The sequence below is a fragment of the Oncorhynchus mykiss genome, chromosome 30 (genome assembly GCF_057628025.1).
Source record: "Oncorhynchus mykiss isolate SJ-2025 chromosome 30, ASM5762802v1, whole genome shotgun sequence".
Classification (NCBI taxonomy): domain Eukaryota; kingdom Metazoa; phylum Chordata; class Actinopteri; order Salmoniformes; family Salmonidae; genus Oncorhynchus; species Oncorhynchus mykiss.
In genome coordinates, this window is record NC_143051.1 from 19949642 (window position 1) to 19968990 (window position 19349).

A 19349-nucleotide genomic window follows, 5' to 3' on the forward strand; every position below is an offset into this window, starting at 1 on the left:
ATCTCCTTCCGGGAACCACTCCCCCCCGGGGTAGACTATACTCTCTGTCGGCTCCCGAACGTAAGGCTCTCGAGGATTATTTGTCTGTAGCTCTTGACGCCGGTACCATAGTCCCCTCCTCCTCTCCCGCCGGAGCGGGGGTTTTTTTTGTCAAGAAGAAGGACGGGTCTCTGCGCCCCTGCATAGATTATCGAGGGCTGAATGACATAACAGTTAAGAATCGTTATCCGCTTCCTCTTATGTCCTCAGCCTTCGAGATCCTGCAGGGAGCCAGGTTTTTCACTAAGTTGGACCTTCGTAACGCTTACCATCTCGTGCGCATCAGGGAGGGGGACGAGTGGAAGACGGCGTTTAACACTCCGTTAGGGCACTTTGAATACCGGGTTCTTCCTTTCGGCCTCGCTAACGCTCCAGCTGTCTTTCAGGCATTAGTCAATGATGTCCTGAGAGACATGCTGAACATCTTTGTTTTCGTTTACCTTGACGATATCCTGATTTTTTCACCGTCACTCCAGATTCATCTTCAGCACGTTCGACGTGTCCTCCAGCGCCTTTTAGAGAATTGTCTTTTTGTGAAGGCTGAGAAGTGCACTTTTCATGCCTCCTCCGTCACATTTCTCGGTTCTGTTATTTCCGCTGAAGGCATTAAGATGGATCCCGCTAAGGTCCAAGCTGTCATTGATTGGCCCGCCCCTAAGTCACGCGTCGAGCTGCAGCGCTTTCTCGGCTTCGCGAACTTCTATCGTCGTTTCATCCGTAATTTCGGTCAGGTGGCAGCTCCTCTCACAGCCCTTACTTCTGTCAAGACGTGCTTTAAGTGGTCCGTTTCCGCCCAGGGAGCTTTTGATCTCCTCAAGAATCGTTTTACATCCGCTCCTATCCTTGTTACACCTGACGTCTCTAGACAGTTCGTTGTCGAGGTTGACGCGTCAGAGGTGGGCGTGGGAGCCATTCTTTCTCAGCGCTCCCTCTCTGACGACAAGGTCCACCCATGCGCGTATTTTTCTCATCGCCTGTCCCCGTCGGAACGTAACTATGATGTGGGAAACCGCGAACTGCTCGCCATCCGGTTAGCCCTAGGCGAATGGCGACAGTGGTTGGAGGGGGCGACCGTTCCTTTTGTCGTTTGGACTGACCATAGGAACCTTGAGTACATCCGTTCTGCCAAACGACTTAATGCGCGTCAGGCGCGTTGGGCGCTGTTTTTCGCTCGTTTCGAGTTCGTGATTTCTTATCGTCCGGGCTCTAAGAACACCAAGCCTGATGCTTTATCTCGTCTCTTCAGTTCTTCAGTAGCCTCCACTGACCCCGAGGGGATTCTCCCTGAGGGGCGTGTTGTCGGGTTGACTGTCTGGGGAATTGAGAGGCAGGTAAAGCAAGCGCTCACTCACACTCCGTCGCCGCGCGCTTGTCCTAGGAACCTTCTTTTCGTTCCCGTTCCTACTCGTCTGGCCGTTCTTCAGTGGGCTCACTCTGCCAAGTTAGCCGGCCACCCTGGCGTTCGGGGTACGCTTGCTTCCATTCGCCAGCGTTTTTGGTGGCCCACCCGGGAGCATGACACGCGTCGTTTCGTGGCTGCTTGTTCGGTCTGCGCGCAGACTAAGTCCGGTAACTCCCCTCCTGCCGGCCGTCTCAGGCCGCTTCCCATTCCCTCTCGACCGTGGTCTCACATCGCCTTAGATTTTGTCACCGGACTGCCTTCGTCAGCGGGGAAGACTGTTATTCTTACGGTTGTCGATAGGTTCTCTAAGGCGGCTCATTTCATTCCCCTTGCTAAGCTTCCTTCTGCTAAAGAGACGGCACAAATCATCATCGAGAATGTTTTCAGAATTCATGGCCTTCCGTCAGACGTCGTTTCGGACAGAGGTCCGCAATTCACGTCTCAATTTTGGAGGGAGTTTTGCCGTTTGATTGGGGCTTCCGTCAGTCTCTCTTCCGGCTTTCACCCCCAGTCTAACGGTCAAGCAGAACGGGCCAATCAGACTATTGGTCGCATCTTACGCAGTCTTTCTTTTCGCAACCCTGCGTCTTGGTCAGAACAGCTCCCCTGGGCAGAATACGCCCACAACTCGCTTCCTTCGTCTGCGACCGGGCTATCTCCTTTTCAGAGTAGCCTCGGGTACCAGCCTCCGCTGTTCTCATCTCAGTTCGCCGAGTCCAGCGTCCCCTCCGCTCAGGCTTTTGTCCAACGTTGCGAGCGCACCTGGAAGAGGGTCAGGTCTGCACTTTGCCGTTATAGGACGCAGACTGTGAGGGCTGCTAATAAGCGTAGAACTAAGAGTCCTAGATATTGTCGCGGTCAGAGAGTTTGGCTCTCCACTCAGAACCTTCCCCTTAAGACGGCTTCTCGCAAGTTGACCCCGCGGTTCATTGGTCCGTTCCGTATTTCTCGGGTCATTAATCCTGTCGCAGTTCGACTTCTTCTTCCGCGATACCTTCGTCGCGTCCACCCGGTCTTCCATGTCTCCTGTATTAAGCCCGTTCTTCGCGCCCCCGCTCGTCATTCCCCCCCCCCCATCCTTGTCGAGGGCGCACCCATCTACAGGGTCCGCAGGATTTTGGACATGCGTCCTCGGGGCCGTGGTCACCAGTACCTCGTTGATTGGGAGGGGTACGGCCCTGAGGAGAGGAGTTGGGTTCCCTCTCGGGACGTGCTGGACCGTGCGCTGATCGAGGATTTCCTCCGTTGCCGCCAGGTTTCCTCCTCGAGTGCGCCAGGAGGCGCTCGGTGAGTGGGGGGGTACTGTCATGTATTGTCATGTTGTGTCTTTCTGTCCTTTCCTTTCACCCTGTCTCCCTCTGCTGGTCGTATTAGGTTACCTTTTCTCCCCCGCTTTCCCCCAGCTGTTCCTTGTCTCCTCCTAACTACCCATTCACCCCGTTTCCCACCTGTTCCCTTTTTCCCTCTGATTAGGTCCCTATATCTCTCTCTGTTTCTGCTCCTGTCTTTGTCGGATTCTTGTTTGTTGTGTTTCATGCCTGAGCCAGACTATCGTCATGTTTGCTGTAACCTTGTCCTGTCCTGTCGGAATCTGCCAGTCTATCTGAGCCTACCTATGTTTGGTTATTAAAGAAGCTCTGTTTAAGTTAGTTCGCTTTTGGGTCCTCATTCACTCACCGTAACAAGGCCAGACTGATAGTGGGGAAAGATAGAGAGAGATTATGTTAAAGAGCAGTAGGCCAGACTGATAGTGGGGAAAGATAGAGAGAGATTATGTTAAAGAGCAGTAGGCCAGACTGATAGTGGGGAAAGATAGAGAGAGATTGTTAAAGAGCAGTAGGCCAGATTGATAGTGGGGAAAGATAGAGAGAGATTATGTTAAAGAGCAGTAGGCCAGACTGATAGTGGGGAAAGATAGAGAGAGATTATGTTAAAGAGCAGTAGGCCAGACTGATAGTGGGGAAAGATAGAGAGAGATTGTTAAAGAGCAGTAGGCCAGATTGATAGTGGGGAAAGATAGAGAGAGATTATGTTAAAGAGCAGTAGGCCAGACTGATAGTGGGGAAAGATAGAGAGAGATTATGTTAAAGAGCAGTAGGCCAGACTGATAGTGGGGAAAGATAGAGAGAGATTGTTTTAAAGAGCAGTAGGCCAGATTGATACTGGGGAAAGATAGAGAGAGATTATGTTAAAGAGCAGTAGGCCAGACTGATAGTGGGGAAAGATAGAGAGAGATTGTTTTAAAGAGCAATAGGCCAGATTGATACTGTGGAAAGATAGAGAGAGATTATGTTAAAGAGCAGTAGGCCAGACTGATAGTGGGGAAAGATAGAGAGAGATTATGTTAAAGAGCAGTAGGCCAGACTGATAGTGGGGAAAGATAGAGAGAGATTATGTTAAAGAGCAGTAGGCCAGACTGATAGTGGGGAAAGATAGAGAGAGATTATGTTAAAGGGGTAGTAGCCATATTCAAACTTATGTACCGACACTGTAGACATGTGTTCCGGAGGCTAACACATTACTGCTAGACCAACCAGGCTACAAAATAAGTTTATATTTTACATAGTATATCTCCTTGTGACCAGCAAAACAACAGACAGCAGATAAGAAAAAATGAATGGTGAAATGTAGGAATATGCAATGAGCCACACAGAACAAGAACGAAAACAATTCAAAGTATTTGATAGAATATGCATCACAGGAAAACAATGTTTCTCCCTGCTGAATGAGCTTTACTGGCTTTACTGGCTTTCTGAAGTAGAATATGCTAAGAAGGGACATTATGCATTTTTTCCTTCGTGTGTAGGCGTATTGGATACTTGTATGTGAGTTCAAAAGGTGTATGTATGTTTGTGGATAGGGCTGCTAATTAGATCTTTTGTATGTACTGTAGGCCTATATTCTTTGTTGCTTTGTTGGGAGTAGTTTGACCGTTGGATATATCTCTCAGGAGCCACCTGGCGTAGTGTAGGCTACATAGTGTGATGCACAGAGAATGGCAAAGGCCTGAACGACTAATTGACTAAGAAACACTGCGGGAATTCTTGAGCATATATGTCTTCATGAACCAGGACATTAAATCATGAGACAAGGGCCTAATGTATATGCATTAGCTATAAATGTTCAGAAGGAACACATTTACTTCTTAATGATTAGTGTAAATACTGTTTGACCTTTGATGACTATGTAACCTCTGTAAATGACAGCTGCAAACTTTGTACTGGTGTCTTATCTAATATACAATCTATAATCCTTTATAGAGTATAGTTAGAGCAGACTGGGTCGTTCACTGTTTCTTACTTTGACAGTGCTTTAAGAGAGGCCCCAGTGCCTACTTCAGATATGTACCATGGCCATTCGTGTCGCTTCCGACTGCTGAGTAAATGTCAGATATCTAAAATGGATGAACATAAAAACAAATCAGCATGAAGCAGACCTGCTGATGGGATAATGGGGAAAACAAACAGAACCGCTAGAACGACTATCATTATACGAGAACATTTTAGGAACTATAGACACTAAAATAAAAGCTTTTTTTGAATACAGTACCAGTCAAGTATGGACACACCGACTCATTCCAGTGTGCAAAGCTGTCATCAAGGCAAAGGGTGGCTACTTTGAAGAATCTCAAATATAAAATACATTTGGATTTGTTTAACACTTTCTTGGTTGTGTCCACTGTTGACCGCTACTGTAGAAATGTAGATGGATTCCACAAATACACATAAACAGTGAACACACGCACACCCACCCACCCACCCACCCACCCACCCACCCACCCACCCACCCACACACACACACACACACACACACACACACACACACACACACACACACACACACACACACACACAAACAAAGCCAGCAAAATGCCGCCTTATTTTGGCTTTTCCGCAGCTACTTTACTTTGCCCTAAAATGTTCTCCTTTCAAACCGGCAGCAGCAGCAGCAGCATGTCAGTGCGCTTGACAGCTGAGAGGAGGATATGTTTACACTGCTGCCTCCCTCTAGGTCAGTAAGCTGCTGGAGAAATCCCAAAATACTCCCTGAAAGTAGCAGTCAGTGTCAAACTAACATAGCAGGCGTAAAATAATATGCCTGAGCGGAGTCCCCACATCCGTTTTTCAGCGGAAAAGGAAGCTAAGTTGAATTAGTCGTATCCCTGAAATCCGGATACATCTGGTTGTTGGCAACTCAGCTAAGGGTGGTGTCAGACAAGAAACAACCCCCAAAAACACTCACTACACATAGAATAAGTCTAAATACATCTGCCTTTAAAAATAATGATGGTGAGAAATGGTTCCCCTTTGGGGATGACTGCGGATTGCTGTGATTGTTGATTGTTGCATTCTGGTGCTTTATTGTCCAAATGAGCAATACATTATCAATGTTCTGTATGTATATTTCATACCGCCATCAGTCATACATAAAATGAGTACTCTGGGATTTGAAAAAAACAACGAAGCAGTCTGCCCACCCCCTTTTTTGGAAAATCATTAATTTCAAAGTTCAAAAGATGTAACAATCCCAGATTGCCCTTAAGTTTTGTATTTTATTTTGTAGAGTAAAGGAGAGCAGGATCCTCTATCTATGGCTGTCAGTGTTTCTTAATGTTATGTCTATCAATGTTATGTTTCTTGTCGTATGAGCGCATCACAACATGGCCTAATGAAAACAGCGATGATTTAAAAATGCCAGGAGAATAGTTCTAGGGTCTCATGTATGATGGATGAGGCATGGCACAAGGCAAAGAGAGGAAAGACAGATTTTCTGTTCAGTTGATTACAGAGGGTCATTCAAGACTCTTCTACCCTCAGTGCGTCTCAAATTGCACCCTATTCCCCATATGGTGCACTACCTTTGACCAGAGCGGGCCCTAGGTCAATAGCAGTGTCCTATATAGGGAATAGGGTGCCATTTTGGACACAACCACTCTCTGTATAAGCTTCAGTGCTGGGACGCCAGCTCCCTGTTTTCACCATCCGTCACTTTGGAAAGCAGTTCTAAAACGACAGGCTTCGCCACATGAAATTTCGGCACACTCCATCGAGTCCCTCCCTTCACCACCAGGACAATTTGTCAGCTATGTTTAGAGAAGTTGCCTCTTATTCCCGCAGAGATGTCCAGCGAAGTGTGAAACCCAAGGGGGTTTGAACCTCAGTACCATACTTAGACAGGCTGGCAGTGAGTAGTCAGTCAAACACACACACACACACACACACACATACAACTCACCTGTTACACCAGTCGCAGTCCTGTCACAGGTTTCAATGTACAGTCACTCATTTATCATTCACACAAAGACAGACCTCAGAAAGCTGTGTACAACATGGACAAACCATGCAGAAAGACTCCCCAGGGTCCAGTTCTCATCACATTGCCTGGTTTATTGATGATTGGATTTGGAGTGAGTAGGAGTCTTTCTCCCGTCAAGTGGAAGGAAGCCATGCGTCTTGTCATGCCCTTGATTAACAATGTAGTTGCTTTTCAAGTTATTCCAGAGTACTTCTAGGAAGCCGTATGTACTGTAGTATGCAGTGGAGGGCCTACAACTTTGCCGGGGGGGGGGGGGGGATTCGGCCAAATGGGCCATTGTAGTCTTGCTAACTGGGTATAAGAACACTTATTCAGTTCACACATTAGTATGTTTATGCACTACAGTCTTTATTGTTTCTGTTGACTTTCTCTGTGTATAATATTGATGTAAATGAAAGATAAGTAGCTTTCGAAGAACAGTGTTTTGTTCTTTGGGGCTTTTTCAGTTTCGTCATATTTGTATAAATGCATTAATACAGCAAAGCATGTCTCTGTGAATACATTTAACTGATTGCTCTAATGTGGATTTAATAACATGCAATATGGCACGGCCCAAACACAGCAAACAAACACGCAGCGATGACATGCACACATGCCGAAGAGGACACCGAGGACTATGGGAATCCTGGTTATTTTCTTCTTCTTCTATTTCATACAAAATTGTCCCTGAATATGAGTGAAAATCCAAATGGGTGTCGAAAAGGCTGCATTGCTCAAAAGCACTGTTTTGACAGGAGCTTTTTCGCAATAGACCTAACATTAAATATGACCGATCATTTTCGTTGCAGACCCTTTATAAAATCATGAAAATGAAAATATGATGTTGTGCAGGAATACATTGCTTTTACTTTGAGCGAGGCACTTAACCCTAACTGCTCCTATAAGGCGCTCTGCATTACACATAGAGTTAGTTGAACATGTTGTCTTTTGAGACTTTGCACAGTATTAGTGGTGCAAGCTCTTCAAGTAGACAAAAACAAATCTTTCCATTCGTGAAGTGCCTTTGTTCAGTGTAGATGGACAAATCAGTATGCTAAAAAATGTGGACAACATTAATTGCATGGACAGTGTCAAGTACACAGACTGAACAAAACGGTTTCAGGTAAACAAAATGCTTCATAAGAATAGAATGAAACATTCATTAATGCACTCATAAAACATCAAATCAAGAGCATTCCATATTTTTGCTAACATCGGAATGCCCTTGAACATACCTAGCTCATCATGACAGATAACCATTCCCCAAGACCATTCCTCTTCAAAGGGGGGGACACTCTTGACCCAAACTGCTACAGACCTATATCTATCCTACCATGCCTTTCTAAGGTCTTCGAAAGCCAAGTCAACAAACAGATTACCGACCATTTTGAATCTCACCATACCTTCTCTGCTATGCAATCTGGTTTCAGAGCTGGTCATGGGTGCACCTCAGCCACGCTCAAGGTCCTAAACGATATCTTAACCGCCATCGATAAGAAACATTACTGTGCAGCCGTATTCATTGATCTGGCCAAGGCTTTCGACTCTGTCAATCACCACATCCTCATCGGCAGACTCAACAGCCTTGGTTTCTCAAATGATTGCCTCGCCTGGTTCACCAACTACTTCTCTGATAGAGTTCAGTGTGTCAAATCTGAGGGTCTGTTGTCCGGACCTCTGGCAGTCTCTATGGGGGTGCCACAGGGTTCAATTCTTGGACCGACTCTCTTCTCTGTATACATCAATGAGGTCGCTCTTGCTGCTGGTGAGTCTCTGATCCACCTCTATGCAGACGACACCATTCTGTATACTTCCGGCCCTTCTTTGGACACTGTGTTAACAACCCTCCAGGCAAGCTTCAATGCCATACAACTCTCCTTCCGTGGCCTCCAACTGCTCTTAAATACAAGTAAAACTAAATGCATGCTCTTCAACCGATCACTACCTGCACCTACCCGCCTGTCCAACATCACTACTCTGGACGGCTCTGACTTAGAATACGTGGACAACTACAAATACTTAGGTGTCTGGTTAGACTGTAAACTCTCCTTCCAGACCCATATCAAACATCTCCAATCCAAAGTTAAATCTAGAATTGGCTTCCTATTTCGCAACAAAGCATCCTTCACTCATGCTGCCAAACATACCCTTGTAAAACTGACCATCCTACCAATCCTCGACTTTGGCGATGTAATTTACAAAATAGCCTCCAATACCCTACTCAACAAACTGGATGCAGTCTATCACAGTGCAATCCGTTTTGTCACCAAAGCCCCATACACTACCCACCATTGCGACCTGTACGCTCTCGTTGGCTGGCCGTCGCTTCATACTCGTCGCCAAACCCACTGGCTCCATGTCATCTACAAGACCCTGCTAGGTAAAGTCCCCCCTTATCTCAGCTCGCTGGTCACCATAGCATCTCCCACCTGTAGCACACGCTCCAGCAGGTATATCTCTCTAGTCACCCCCAAAACCAATTCTTTCTTTGGCCGCCTCTCTTTCCAGTTCTCTGCTGCCAATGACTGGAACGAACTACAAAAATCTCTGAAACTGGAAACACTTATCTCCCTCACTAGCTTTAAGCACCAACTGTCAGAGCAGCTCACAGATTACTGCACCTGTACATAGCCCACATATAATTTAGCCCTATCAACTACCTCTTTCCCAACTGTATTTAATTTATTTATTTATTTTGCTCCTTTGCACCCCATTATTTTTATTTCTACTTTGCACATTCTTCCATTGCAAAACTACCATTCCAGTGTTTTACTTGCTATATTGTATTTACCTTGCCACCAAGGCCTTTTTTTGCCTTTACCTCCCTTCTCACATTGTATATAGACTTGTTTATACTTTATTATTGACTGTATGTTTGTTTTACTCCATGTGTAACTCTGTGTTGTTGTATCTGTCGAACTGCTTTGCTTTATCTTGGCCAGGTCGCAATTGTAAATGAGAACTTGTTCTCAACTTGCCTACCTGGTTAAATAAAGGTAAAATAAAAAAATAAATAAATAAAAAAGACACATCGGTCAAAAACACGAGTGTCACTGTGTCACACCTACTCCTGCTCCACCGCTCCAGCGTTCGACGTCGCTGGCCTACCAACCACCGGTCCTGGCAACCATCATTACGTACACCTGCTCCCAATCGTTACACACACTTGGACCTCATCATCACCTTGATTACTCTCCCTTTATTTAGCCCTCAGTAGCCTCAGCAATCAGGCAGTATTGGTTTTGTTCACGTTCAGTACGCTTCTCCTGTTTTGTTCATCTGCCTTATTCTTATCATTAAACTTACCTTCTGCACCTGCTTCCTGACTCCCAGCATAATGCGTTGTACACCGACTAGATTTTTGTTGTTATCTAGGTCTTTAATTAAAAACCCTGTGGCCGTCAATAATTTGTACTTTGTTCATCAGGATTCCATCAATTTAAGATGCTTCCCAAGTCAGAGGTTTTTATTTTTTTCCCTCCCAGAGTTGGCCCGCGGATTCGATAATAAGGGAAATTGCATCGACTACCCACTTTGAGGAGTGGAATGCATCCCTAATATCAGATAATTCAAATCAATATTGCATATGCTACACCTTGGAACAGGCTTTAAGCGATATCGACTCACACACGTGCACTGTAGCACAGGACGGCCAGAGCTCAAGAGTGCATTATTCACCAGAACACTATTAACATTCATTAATTTATAATTTATCTTCCTATCCACACAAACACATATAGCTAACTTGACACAAGCGTTTCTGTTTATTAACTCTGTCGTCTTTGACACATGTATGACTTGGTAGTACCACAGCTGAGCTTTGGGTTCATTGTGAGGTCATGGCACGTTAATATAGTGATATACCATGCTACAGTTGGATTATACTGTAACACAGATGGTCACGACAAAACTACTCAATTATTTGAAACCTAGGATACTGCTGAGGGTACTTATCGTTTAATACAGAGAACGTCCTTGTAATACAGCCAATGCCCTCGTAATACAATTGATACACCAACAATATGTGTGATTCACACAGAGTTATAAATAATCTGAGCTTGCTTGATTAATTTTGCACATCTTTCTTAATTAATTCAGCCTAAGGGTCTGCAAATGAAAATTAGGAACAGTGGCTTCACCTGGCTAGTTAGCCATTGTGACCTAATCAGCAAACAGAATGTGTGTTATTGTTTTTGGAATATCTTCTTGACGGCATGAAGCAAATCATTTGGGTTTTGGATGGTGGTGTAACTCCAGGATTGCACATCAACTCAGTGGCCTTGTGGTTAATGTACATCCTGAGATTAGGAGGTTGTGGGTTTGATCCCTATTTGAGTCATACCAAAAATGGGGCCAGATGCCTCTTTTCTTGAGTCATATAAAAAATGAGGCCAGATGCCTCTCTTCTTGGCACTCAGCATTAAGGAGATGGATTTGGGATAAGGCCCTGCGATAGACTAGTATCCTGTCCAGGGGGTGTACTCTCTCCTGCCGGATTAGCTGTTCTGGCTCGGGCAAGGCAACCTTCATCCTTCAGGATTGCACAGTGCACATATGCCTTATCATTATTGATGCTGCACAAGACCAATGGTTATTGATTCAAGGCATGATGGGTGGGCTGGGGGACTGATCGTGCATTCAACAGGTTATGATGTCCAAACAAAGCAATGACCAAATTATTGAAAACATGAAACACATCGACAAACAAACATGCACAAGCACACACGGGAAAACAGAAATCACAGATTTACCATAACAGAGTAACAAAGGGTAGACTCACAGATAGAAAACTTGTTGCTGTTGTCTTTTCCTGGGAATAATTTTACTCCTCTAGATTTAAAGTCTACAGACCTTTTCACTAGTTAAAGGGAAAACAAAAACATGAAATCAGGTAAAACAGGTTCCAAATAAACTGATCAGCATTGAAAACCAAGAAACCCATCCTCCAAGCTTATGAAGAAGAGCATAAATCATAGCAGCAGCAGGTAACAACAAAGAATAATGTACAGAAATAAAATAGGCAAGCTAAAATGAAAAGATAAAAAGAAGAGGAGGAGAAAGATATTCATATATAAGTAGCCTACAGGGCTTCTGTTCATTTTTCAACCTTGAAATGATTGGGGGGGGGGGGGTTTGTAGGATGGCAAACCAGACCAGGGTAGAGTAGAGCAGCCAATATGGATCAGCCTTTAGCCACAATCCTCAGAGGAGTCTTCAGGGCAGAGGAGGCTGTCAAGGTTTTGTTTTGCAACCGAATGGCCGATTTGTTATGCCGCAGAATGGCACGTTGGGACATAACAGTGCAGACGTCCGCTCACATACACACACACTTGCTCGCACATACACATACACACACGTACATACACACACACTCGCTCTCACATACACATACACACACGTACATACACACACACTCGCTCGCACATACACATACACACACGTACATACACACACACTCGCTCGCACATACACATACACACACCTACATACACACACACATTCGCTCGCACATACATATACACACACGTACATACACACACACTCGCTCGCACATACACATACACACACGTACATACACACACACTCGCTCACACATACACATACACACACCTACATACACACACACGTACATACACACACACTCGCTCACACATACACATACACACACCTACATACACACACACTCACGTGCACATACACATACACACACACTCGCGCGCACATACACATACACACACGTACATACACACACACTCACGCGCACATACACATACACACACGTACATACACACATACTCACACGTACATACACATACACACACGCACATACACACATACTCGCATGTACATACACATACACACACGTACATACACACATACTCACACGTACATACACACACACTGCCCCTGAGCAAAATAAGGATTTTCAGGTGTTGTGCTGAAGGCTTTCATCACTATTTCAGCTCATTTGAACAGAAGCCCTGTGAGGAATGACAAGTGTAATAATAATAATAATAATAACAACAGGATCACATTCAACATGTGTAAAAACATCATGATAAATGTTTTCTTTTCTGTTTTCCAAAACAGTATGCGTTCAAAAAACCCAAACGTCTATCATTACGTAATTAACACTTTTGTTAAAAAATACCCATGGATTCACTGTCAGATATAACATGGGATGATGAAGGATTATATTAGGATATGGAAAATAGGTGGGATAAGAAGCATGTAGCATTGTGTGAGGCTGTGGAGGTGCTCTCTCTCTCTCTCTCTCTCTCTCTCTCTCTCTCTCTCTCTCTCTCTCTCTCTCTCTCTCTCTCTCTCTCTCTCTCTCTCTCTCTCTCTCTCTCTCTCTCTCTCTCTCTCTCTCTCTCTCTCTCTCTCTCTCTCTCTCTCTCTCTCTCTCTCTCTCTCTCTCTCTCTCTCTCTCTCTCTCTCTCTCTCTCTCTCTCTCTCTCTCTCTCTCTCTCTCTCTCTCTCTCTCTCTCTCTCTCTCTCTCTCTCATGGTTCCGTAGTTCAGGGCAACCCTCACAGCCTCACACATTTATCACAGAAAGGTACACTAGCACATTGACTTCACTGATTCAGCTTGTCTGTAAAAAAATATGAGAATCTTTTTTTTAAATATAGAGCTAAGTCATTCTTAACATCTTGATCCAAAGATGAAGTCTGGGGTGAAACTCATTATGATATGTCGATACATGTTTCACTGAATGACAGAATGAGAGGTGCAACGGTTTTTGACAACTGCCAGTTGTCCTTCAGAATATTGACATAGAGATGGCTGAGATCAAAAAGGTTTGCCCACCCTTACACGCAGGCTAGAATTTTTCTTCATGAATCTTGTTCTGGAGGCAGCTCTGAGTAGTCACTAGCTGGAACAGCCACAAAGTCATAAAAGTAATTCAACTTAACCCTAACCTTAACCACACTGCTAACCCTAATGCCTAACACTAACATTCAATTAAGACCAAAAAGCTCATTTTTACAATATACCCATTTGACTTTGCAGCTGGTCCACCATGTGGAATCGCTCAGTTCTGCCTCAAGGACAAGACTCATCCCAATACACGTTAACCTGTCCCTTATAAGGGGAAAGATTGCATTAAAAACATAATCTTAGAGTTTCAGACATCAAAGGTTGTGTAATTCCGATTATGAACAGACCAACTTGTAAGGAAAAAGTGTTCAACGTCTAGATTTGATTTGCATTTCAACGTGAATTAAACTGTGACCATGTCATTGGCTATAGGTAAAAAGTTGGGTGAAAAAAATAAGAAATTCCCTTACGTTTTTAAAAATATTCCAATCAGTTTTCCACACAGATTTATACTTTTCAACCAGTTTTTGACTAATGGGCGGCTACTGTACAGTATGCTTCAAAGCTTCTGCAGACCTGTGGTTTCCTGTTACTACTTGCTTAGATGTTATATTTTCACTTGAAATTCTTCAAAAAGTCAAAAGTCCCCATGTCATGTCAGCAACAGTGTGTACAGCTGAGAATAACAGAAAATCATTCAAGCTGTTATTATATTCCGTTAGAGTGGACAGTACCTCTTCCGTACAGGCAGTGCCCAACATGAATAATGGCACAGATGACGAACTCTTTTAATAATGACATGTAATCGACTTACTTAATTATAGTTCATCTGTGAGGGATCTGCCTCTTAATTTACGGGTGACACTTCGATGGTCACCGATGAGCACCACTTGAGCAGCATGCCATGCCTTAATGTCCTTTCTTGGGATCTGGTTAATTTGCTTTGCGATAAATCAGCCCACGAGTTTCTTTGTGCTGATACAGTATGTAAACTATTTAAGGCTGTGTTTACACAGGCAGCCCAAATTCTGATAATTTTTTCCACTAATTGGTCTTTTGACCAATCACATCAGATCTTTTCACATCAGATATTTTTCAGAACTGATCTGATTAGGTAAAAGACCAATTCAAACGCAGCCTTAAAGACCCAAGGCATTCCTCATGCACTATGTAGGATTGACAAATGGCACCTTCAGTCTGAGCTCTTATTAAACCAAACCTGAATGGTTTATTATTCCCATTTTATAGCCCTCTGGTCAGCATTCTTTCATTAATAAATAAAGCCAAAATTATACATTGATTCCCATGCTGTGCCAAAAGAAGCTAAAATTAGTCCATTTAAAATGCATTTGCGTTTCTTGCCCTATGCCGACTCGCACAGGTTGCCTATTGGTTGATATCTGATGTTCAGTCGTGACATTTCGTCATTCGTAGAATGACTAAGAAAGGATATGTACGAAGAGGAAGGCAACCATCTCTTATCAAAACATGTCTTTCTAATTTAGTAAATCAAAATGCAGTTTGACTCCAAGACAATGGTTACGTACCAAATCACAGAGCAGTGGTTCCCAACCTTTTTCATTTACCGTAACAACTGAATTTTTCTCTGCCAGGAGTACCCCTGAAGTACCCCCTCATGTGCATTCTAGCAGTAAGCCTATGAGTCTTCTCAAGTACTCCCTGTGGATAGGCCAAGTACCCCTAGGGGTCCTAGTACCCCTGGTTGGGAACCACTGTCATAGAGCATACATTTAACCATGTGTTTGAGGAATCTATTTTCCACTTGTTTTGTGCTATTTTGACTTTAGTGGGGATTTAAAGGAATGGAAATGAAAAGCAGTCTGTACTATACTGCACTATAATCTTGCGGCCGGTACTACACTATAACTGGGTGAGACAGAAATATATACAGAGAATTCTGCTATAGCCTGGCAACCGAGGATTCAATATCTCATTCTACCTTGCCTAAAGGCCACAGGTTAAAGGGCCAATAAAACCACGTTAGTGTTGTAGGAACATAACTGAACTAGAGTAGTGAGAGGAGGTGGGTTAAAATAACATAATTGAACTAGGGTAGTGAGGGGAGGTAGTTTAAAGGTGTAAGGGCCAGGTAAGGCCTTGAGACAAACCAAATGGTATTTCCAATCTGTCCAGTCAAAACGTACAATGTCATTACATTGGTGTGGTCGTCTATAAAATACATCCTCTGGACACTAGACACACATTCCACCATGTCTAATTGGCTAGCCGTTAGAAAACCCTGCACTGTAAAAAGGTTAAAGAAATAGGACTTGTCGTAAACTACAACTAGTATTGAGGAGAAAATGGTAGCACTTGGAGCATGGAGTTAAGTGGACAAATCAAGTTCAAGTTGAAATTGGTGCCCGATAACAACTTAAAGAAGCTCTGATCATTCTCTCATAGCCTCTAGCTTATGGGGGCAGTGATATACTTTATTGGGATAAAGGAGCTATAGAACCTTATATAGAAAATGTATTGTTCTGATTTATTACTTCCAAGATTGGTGCAAAATTATGTTTATTTATGCAGTTTCAGTTCTGCTAACTTCAGCAATCTAGCAATTTCCCCATGCACATTGTAACTCAAATGTCAAAATGAAATCCCCAGAGACACTACAAAACCCCCTGACAAACTGTTGACATCTTTGACAACACAATAAAAATGTGACCTGACAACATATCCCAATTAAAGAGCCAGTGCAGTCAAAAACGTGATTTCCTTGTGTTTTATAGATATTTCCACACTATGAGGTTGGAATAATACTTTGAAATTGTGTAAATGATGATAATGCCCTTTTAGTGTAAGAGCTGTTTGAAAAAAACAACTGTAATTTCAGCCTGTTTTTGTGGGAAGAAGTTTTGGCCTTCCTTGGTGACGCCACCATGCAGTGAATTAATTAATAAGAATTAGCCAATAAGAAAGAGAGTTCCAAACCTCTCTGCCAAAAACAGCTAATTTTCCCTTCCCCACTCAAACCACTCCCAGACAGTCCTAGCAAAATTATTTTTGGAGAAATTGCTCTTTGCTAAGAAGCTATTTTTGTTTCTTTTGGACAATTTTAATTGAAAACAATAAATTATGGTACATAATCTTTACACATCAATTATTTGATATTGAGATAAAAATGGCTGCATTGGATCTTTAGTTTTTCATTCTATATGACATACTATGTTTGGCTCAAGTGCTGGTCAGGGGATTTAATCGGCAAAGTGCATGGGGCTGAAATTAATAGCTAAGTTTTATCTTTCATTTATGTCATAGTAACTAAATCTTGCTAAGCATCTGAGATGGGCACTCACACTACATGGCCAAGAGTATGTGGACACCCCTTCAAATGAGTGGATTTGGCTATTTCAGCCACACCCGTTGCTGACAGGTGTATAAAATCGAGCACACAGCCATGCAATCTTCATAGACAAACATTGGCAGTAGAATGGCCCGTACTGAAGAGCTCAGTGACTTTCAATGTGGCACCGTCATAGGAAGCCACCTTTCCAACAAGTCTGTTCGTCAAATCTCTGCCCTGCTAGACCTGCCTCGGTCAACTGTAAATTATGTTATTGGGAAGTGGAAACGTCTAGGAGTAACAACAGCTCAGCCGCAAAGTGGTAGGGCACACAGGCGCACAGAACGGGACGTAGCTCGTAAAAAATGTCTCTACTCAGTTGCAACACTAACTTCCGAGTTCCAAACTGCCTCTGGAAGCAATGTCAGCCCAAAAACTGTTGGTCGGGAGCTTCATGAAATGGGTTTCCATGGCCGAGCAATGCCGAGCGTCGGTTGAAGTGGTGTAAAGCTTGTCGCCATTGGACTCTGGAGCAATGGAAACGTATTCTCTGGAGTGATGAATCACACTTCACCATCTGGCAGTCTGTCAGACAAATCTGGATTTGGCGGATGCTGGGAGAACGCTACCTGCCCGAATGCATATTGCAAACTGTAAAGTTTGGTGGAGGAGGATTAATGGTCTGGGGCTGTTTTTGATGGTTCGGGCTAGGCCCCTTAGTTCCAGTGAAGGGAAATCTTAACGCTACAACATAGAACAACATTATTTCGCCATGATTCTGTGCTTCCAACTTTGTGGCAACAGTTTGGGGATGCCAATGCTCCCGTGGAAAGAACGAGGGCCATACAAAAATTGTTTCGAAATCGGTGTGGAAGAACTAGACTGGACTGGCCTGCACAGAACCCTGACCTCAACCCCATCGGGCACCTTTGGGATGAATTAAACGCCGGCTACGAGCCAGGCCTAATCGCCCAACATCAGTGCCTGACCTCACTAATGATCTTGTGGCTGAATGTAAGCAAGTCCCCGCAGTAATGTTCCAACATCTAGAGGAAAGCTTTCCCCCGAAGAGAGGAGGCTGTTAAAGCAGCAAAGGGGGACCAACTCTATAGTAATGACCATGATTTTGGAATGAGAGGTTTGATGAGCAGGTGTCCACATTCTTTTGGCCATGCAGTGTATCTTGAAAGCGATAGCCATTAGATATTTTGGGGCACTATTAGAGTGCCACTTTTCCTAAATGTATTGTCCGGGAGGGCAGGGAAGCAGATATGCAACATTTGGGTGAAATTAAGACCTGATTGTATACTGAATCATGCAAAGAGTCTAAGGAGTTTAATTCTAGGGTGAATTATTGGATTAAATACTATCATTGAGCCCCATCTGGACGTTAGTGGGCAGCAAGGCTTGAAACCATTTCAGTTTCTAATTTCTACACTTGCTTCTTATTTTTGCAGACATTGTCAGGATCGTTCAAACTGAAGGATCTCGGCCATGAAAGGCCAAATGTAACACATATGCATCACAGTGTAAGATTCCATGATACTTCTGTCATACATTTTTTTGTCACAATGTCACACCTGTAGTGTTATCAACAACTGAAAAACAAATGTGAGGATGATCTTTGAGACGACAACGTTCAACACTAAATTGTATTCTTATCTCCTCAGCGCCAGTCCTGGGGCATCTTATCCCCTCGTCCATCATGTCAAGGATAGATTACTGTAATTGTCCTCTGTCTGGCGTGTCAGATTATTCACTGGGCTAGAATCAGGCTAAGAGGTATTTGCAGGGTCGTTTGTTATCAGGGGGATGAAGGAAAAGACAATGTGATGATCATATTTCACCTCCCTGCTTAATTAACCTTTGCTGCTTCACTCAGTCAGTGAGTGGATCGGAGTGGGAGCGGCCTCGCTGCCTGGCACCCATAACCCTTGTGTGAACCATCACTGATGACAGATTGGATACACACGGTGCAGACCACCCTAACTGATGGTCCCCTGTGTCCAACACGAGTAGCACAGAGATTGCATCGACACTAAATCGTTTCAGTAGTTGTACAATTGGTACAATAACCGCATATGTGTTAAATTGTAAACGTATCTTACAAGTTCATGTGGATTAATAGAACACAAACATTTTGGTAATAATACATTAAGATGTGAAAAAACAAAATAAATATTGGTTAATTGCACAAAGGTAAAGCCAAGCTAGAAATATAATATAGTAAATAAAACAACAAAATAATTTGAGATGTAAGACACCTCACGGCTGTATCACAACCGGCAGTGATTGGGAGTCCCATAGCGTGGCGCACAATTGGCCCTGCTGTCATGACTCCTACCGAAGGTGCCTCCCCTTCCTGTTCGGGTGGCGCTCGGCGGTCGTCGTCACCGGCCTACTAGCTGCCACTGATCTCTTTTCCCCTTTCTGTTTATTGGTTTCACCTGTTTTGTGTGTAGGCTAATTAGTCGGGCTATGT

The 19349-nt window shown here is 43.7% G+C and overlaps 1 protein-coding gene across 2 annotated transcripts in view; it reads right to left on the minus strand.

The window, feature by feature from the left end:
- LOC110489401 (CUB and sushi domain-containing protein 3) overlaps positions 1 to 19349 on the minus strand; it is a 660686-nt gene that overhangs the window by 331743 nt on the left and 309594 nt on the right. For both annotated transcript variants that reach the window (XM_036971422.2, XM_036971421.2), the window contains exon 7: positions 11517 to 11594. In XM_036971422.2, the coding sequence (XP_036827317.2) occupies positions 11517 to 11594 (78 nt within the window). The remainder of the gene's footprint in view (positions 1 to 11516; positions 11595 to 19349) is intronic.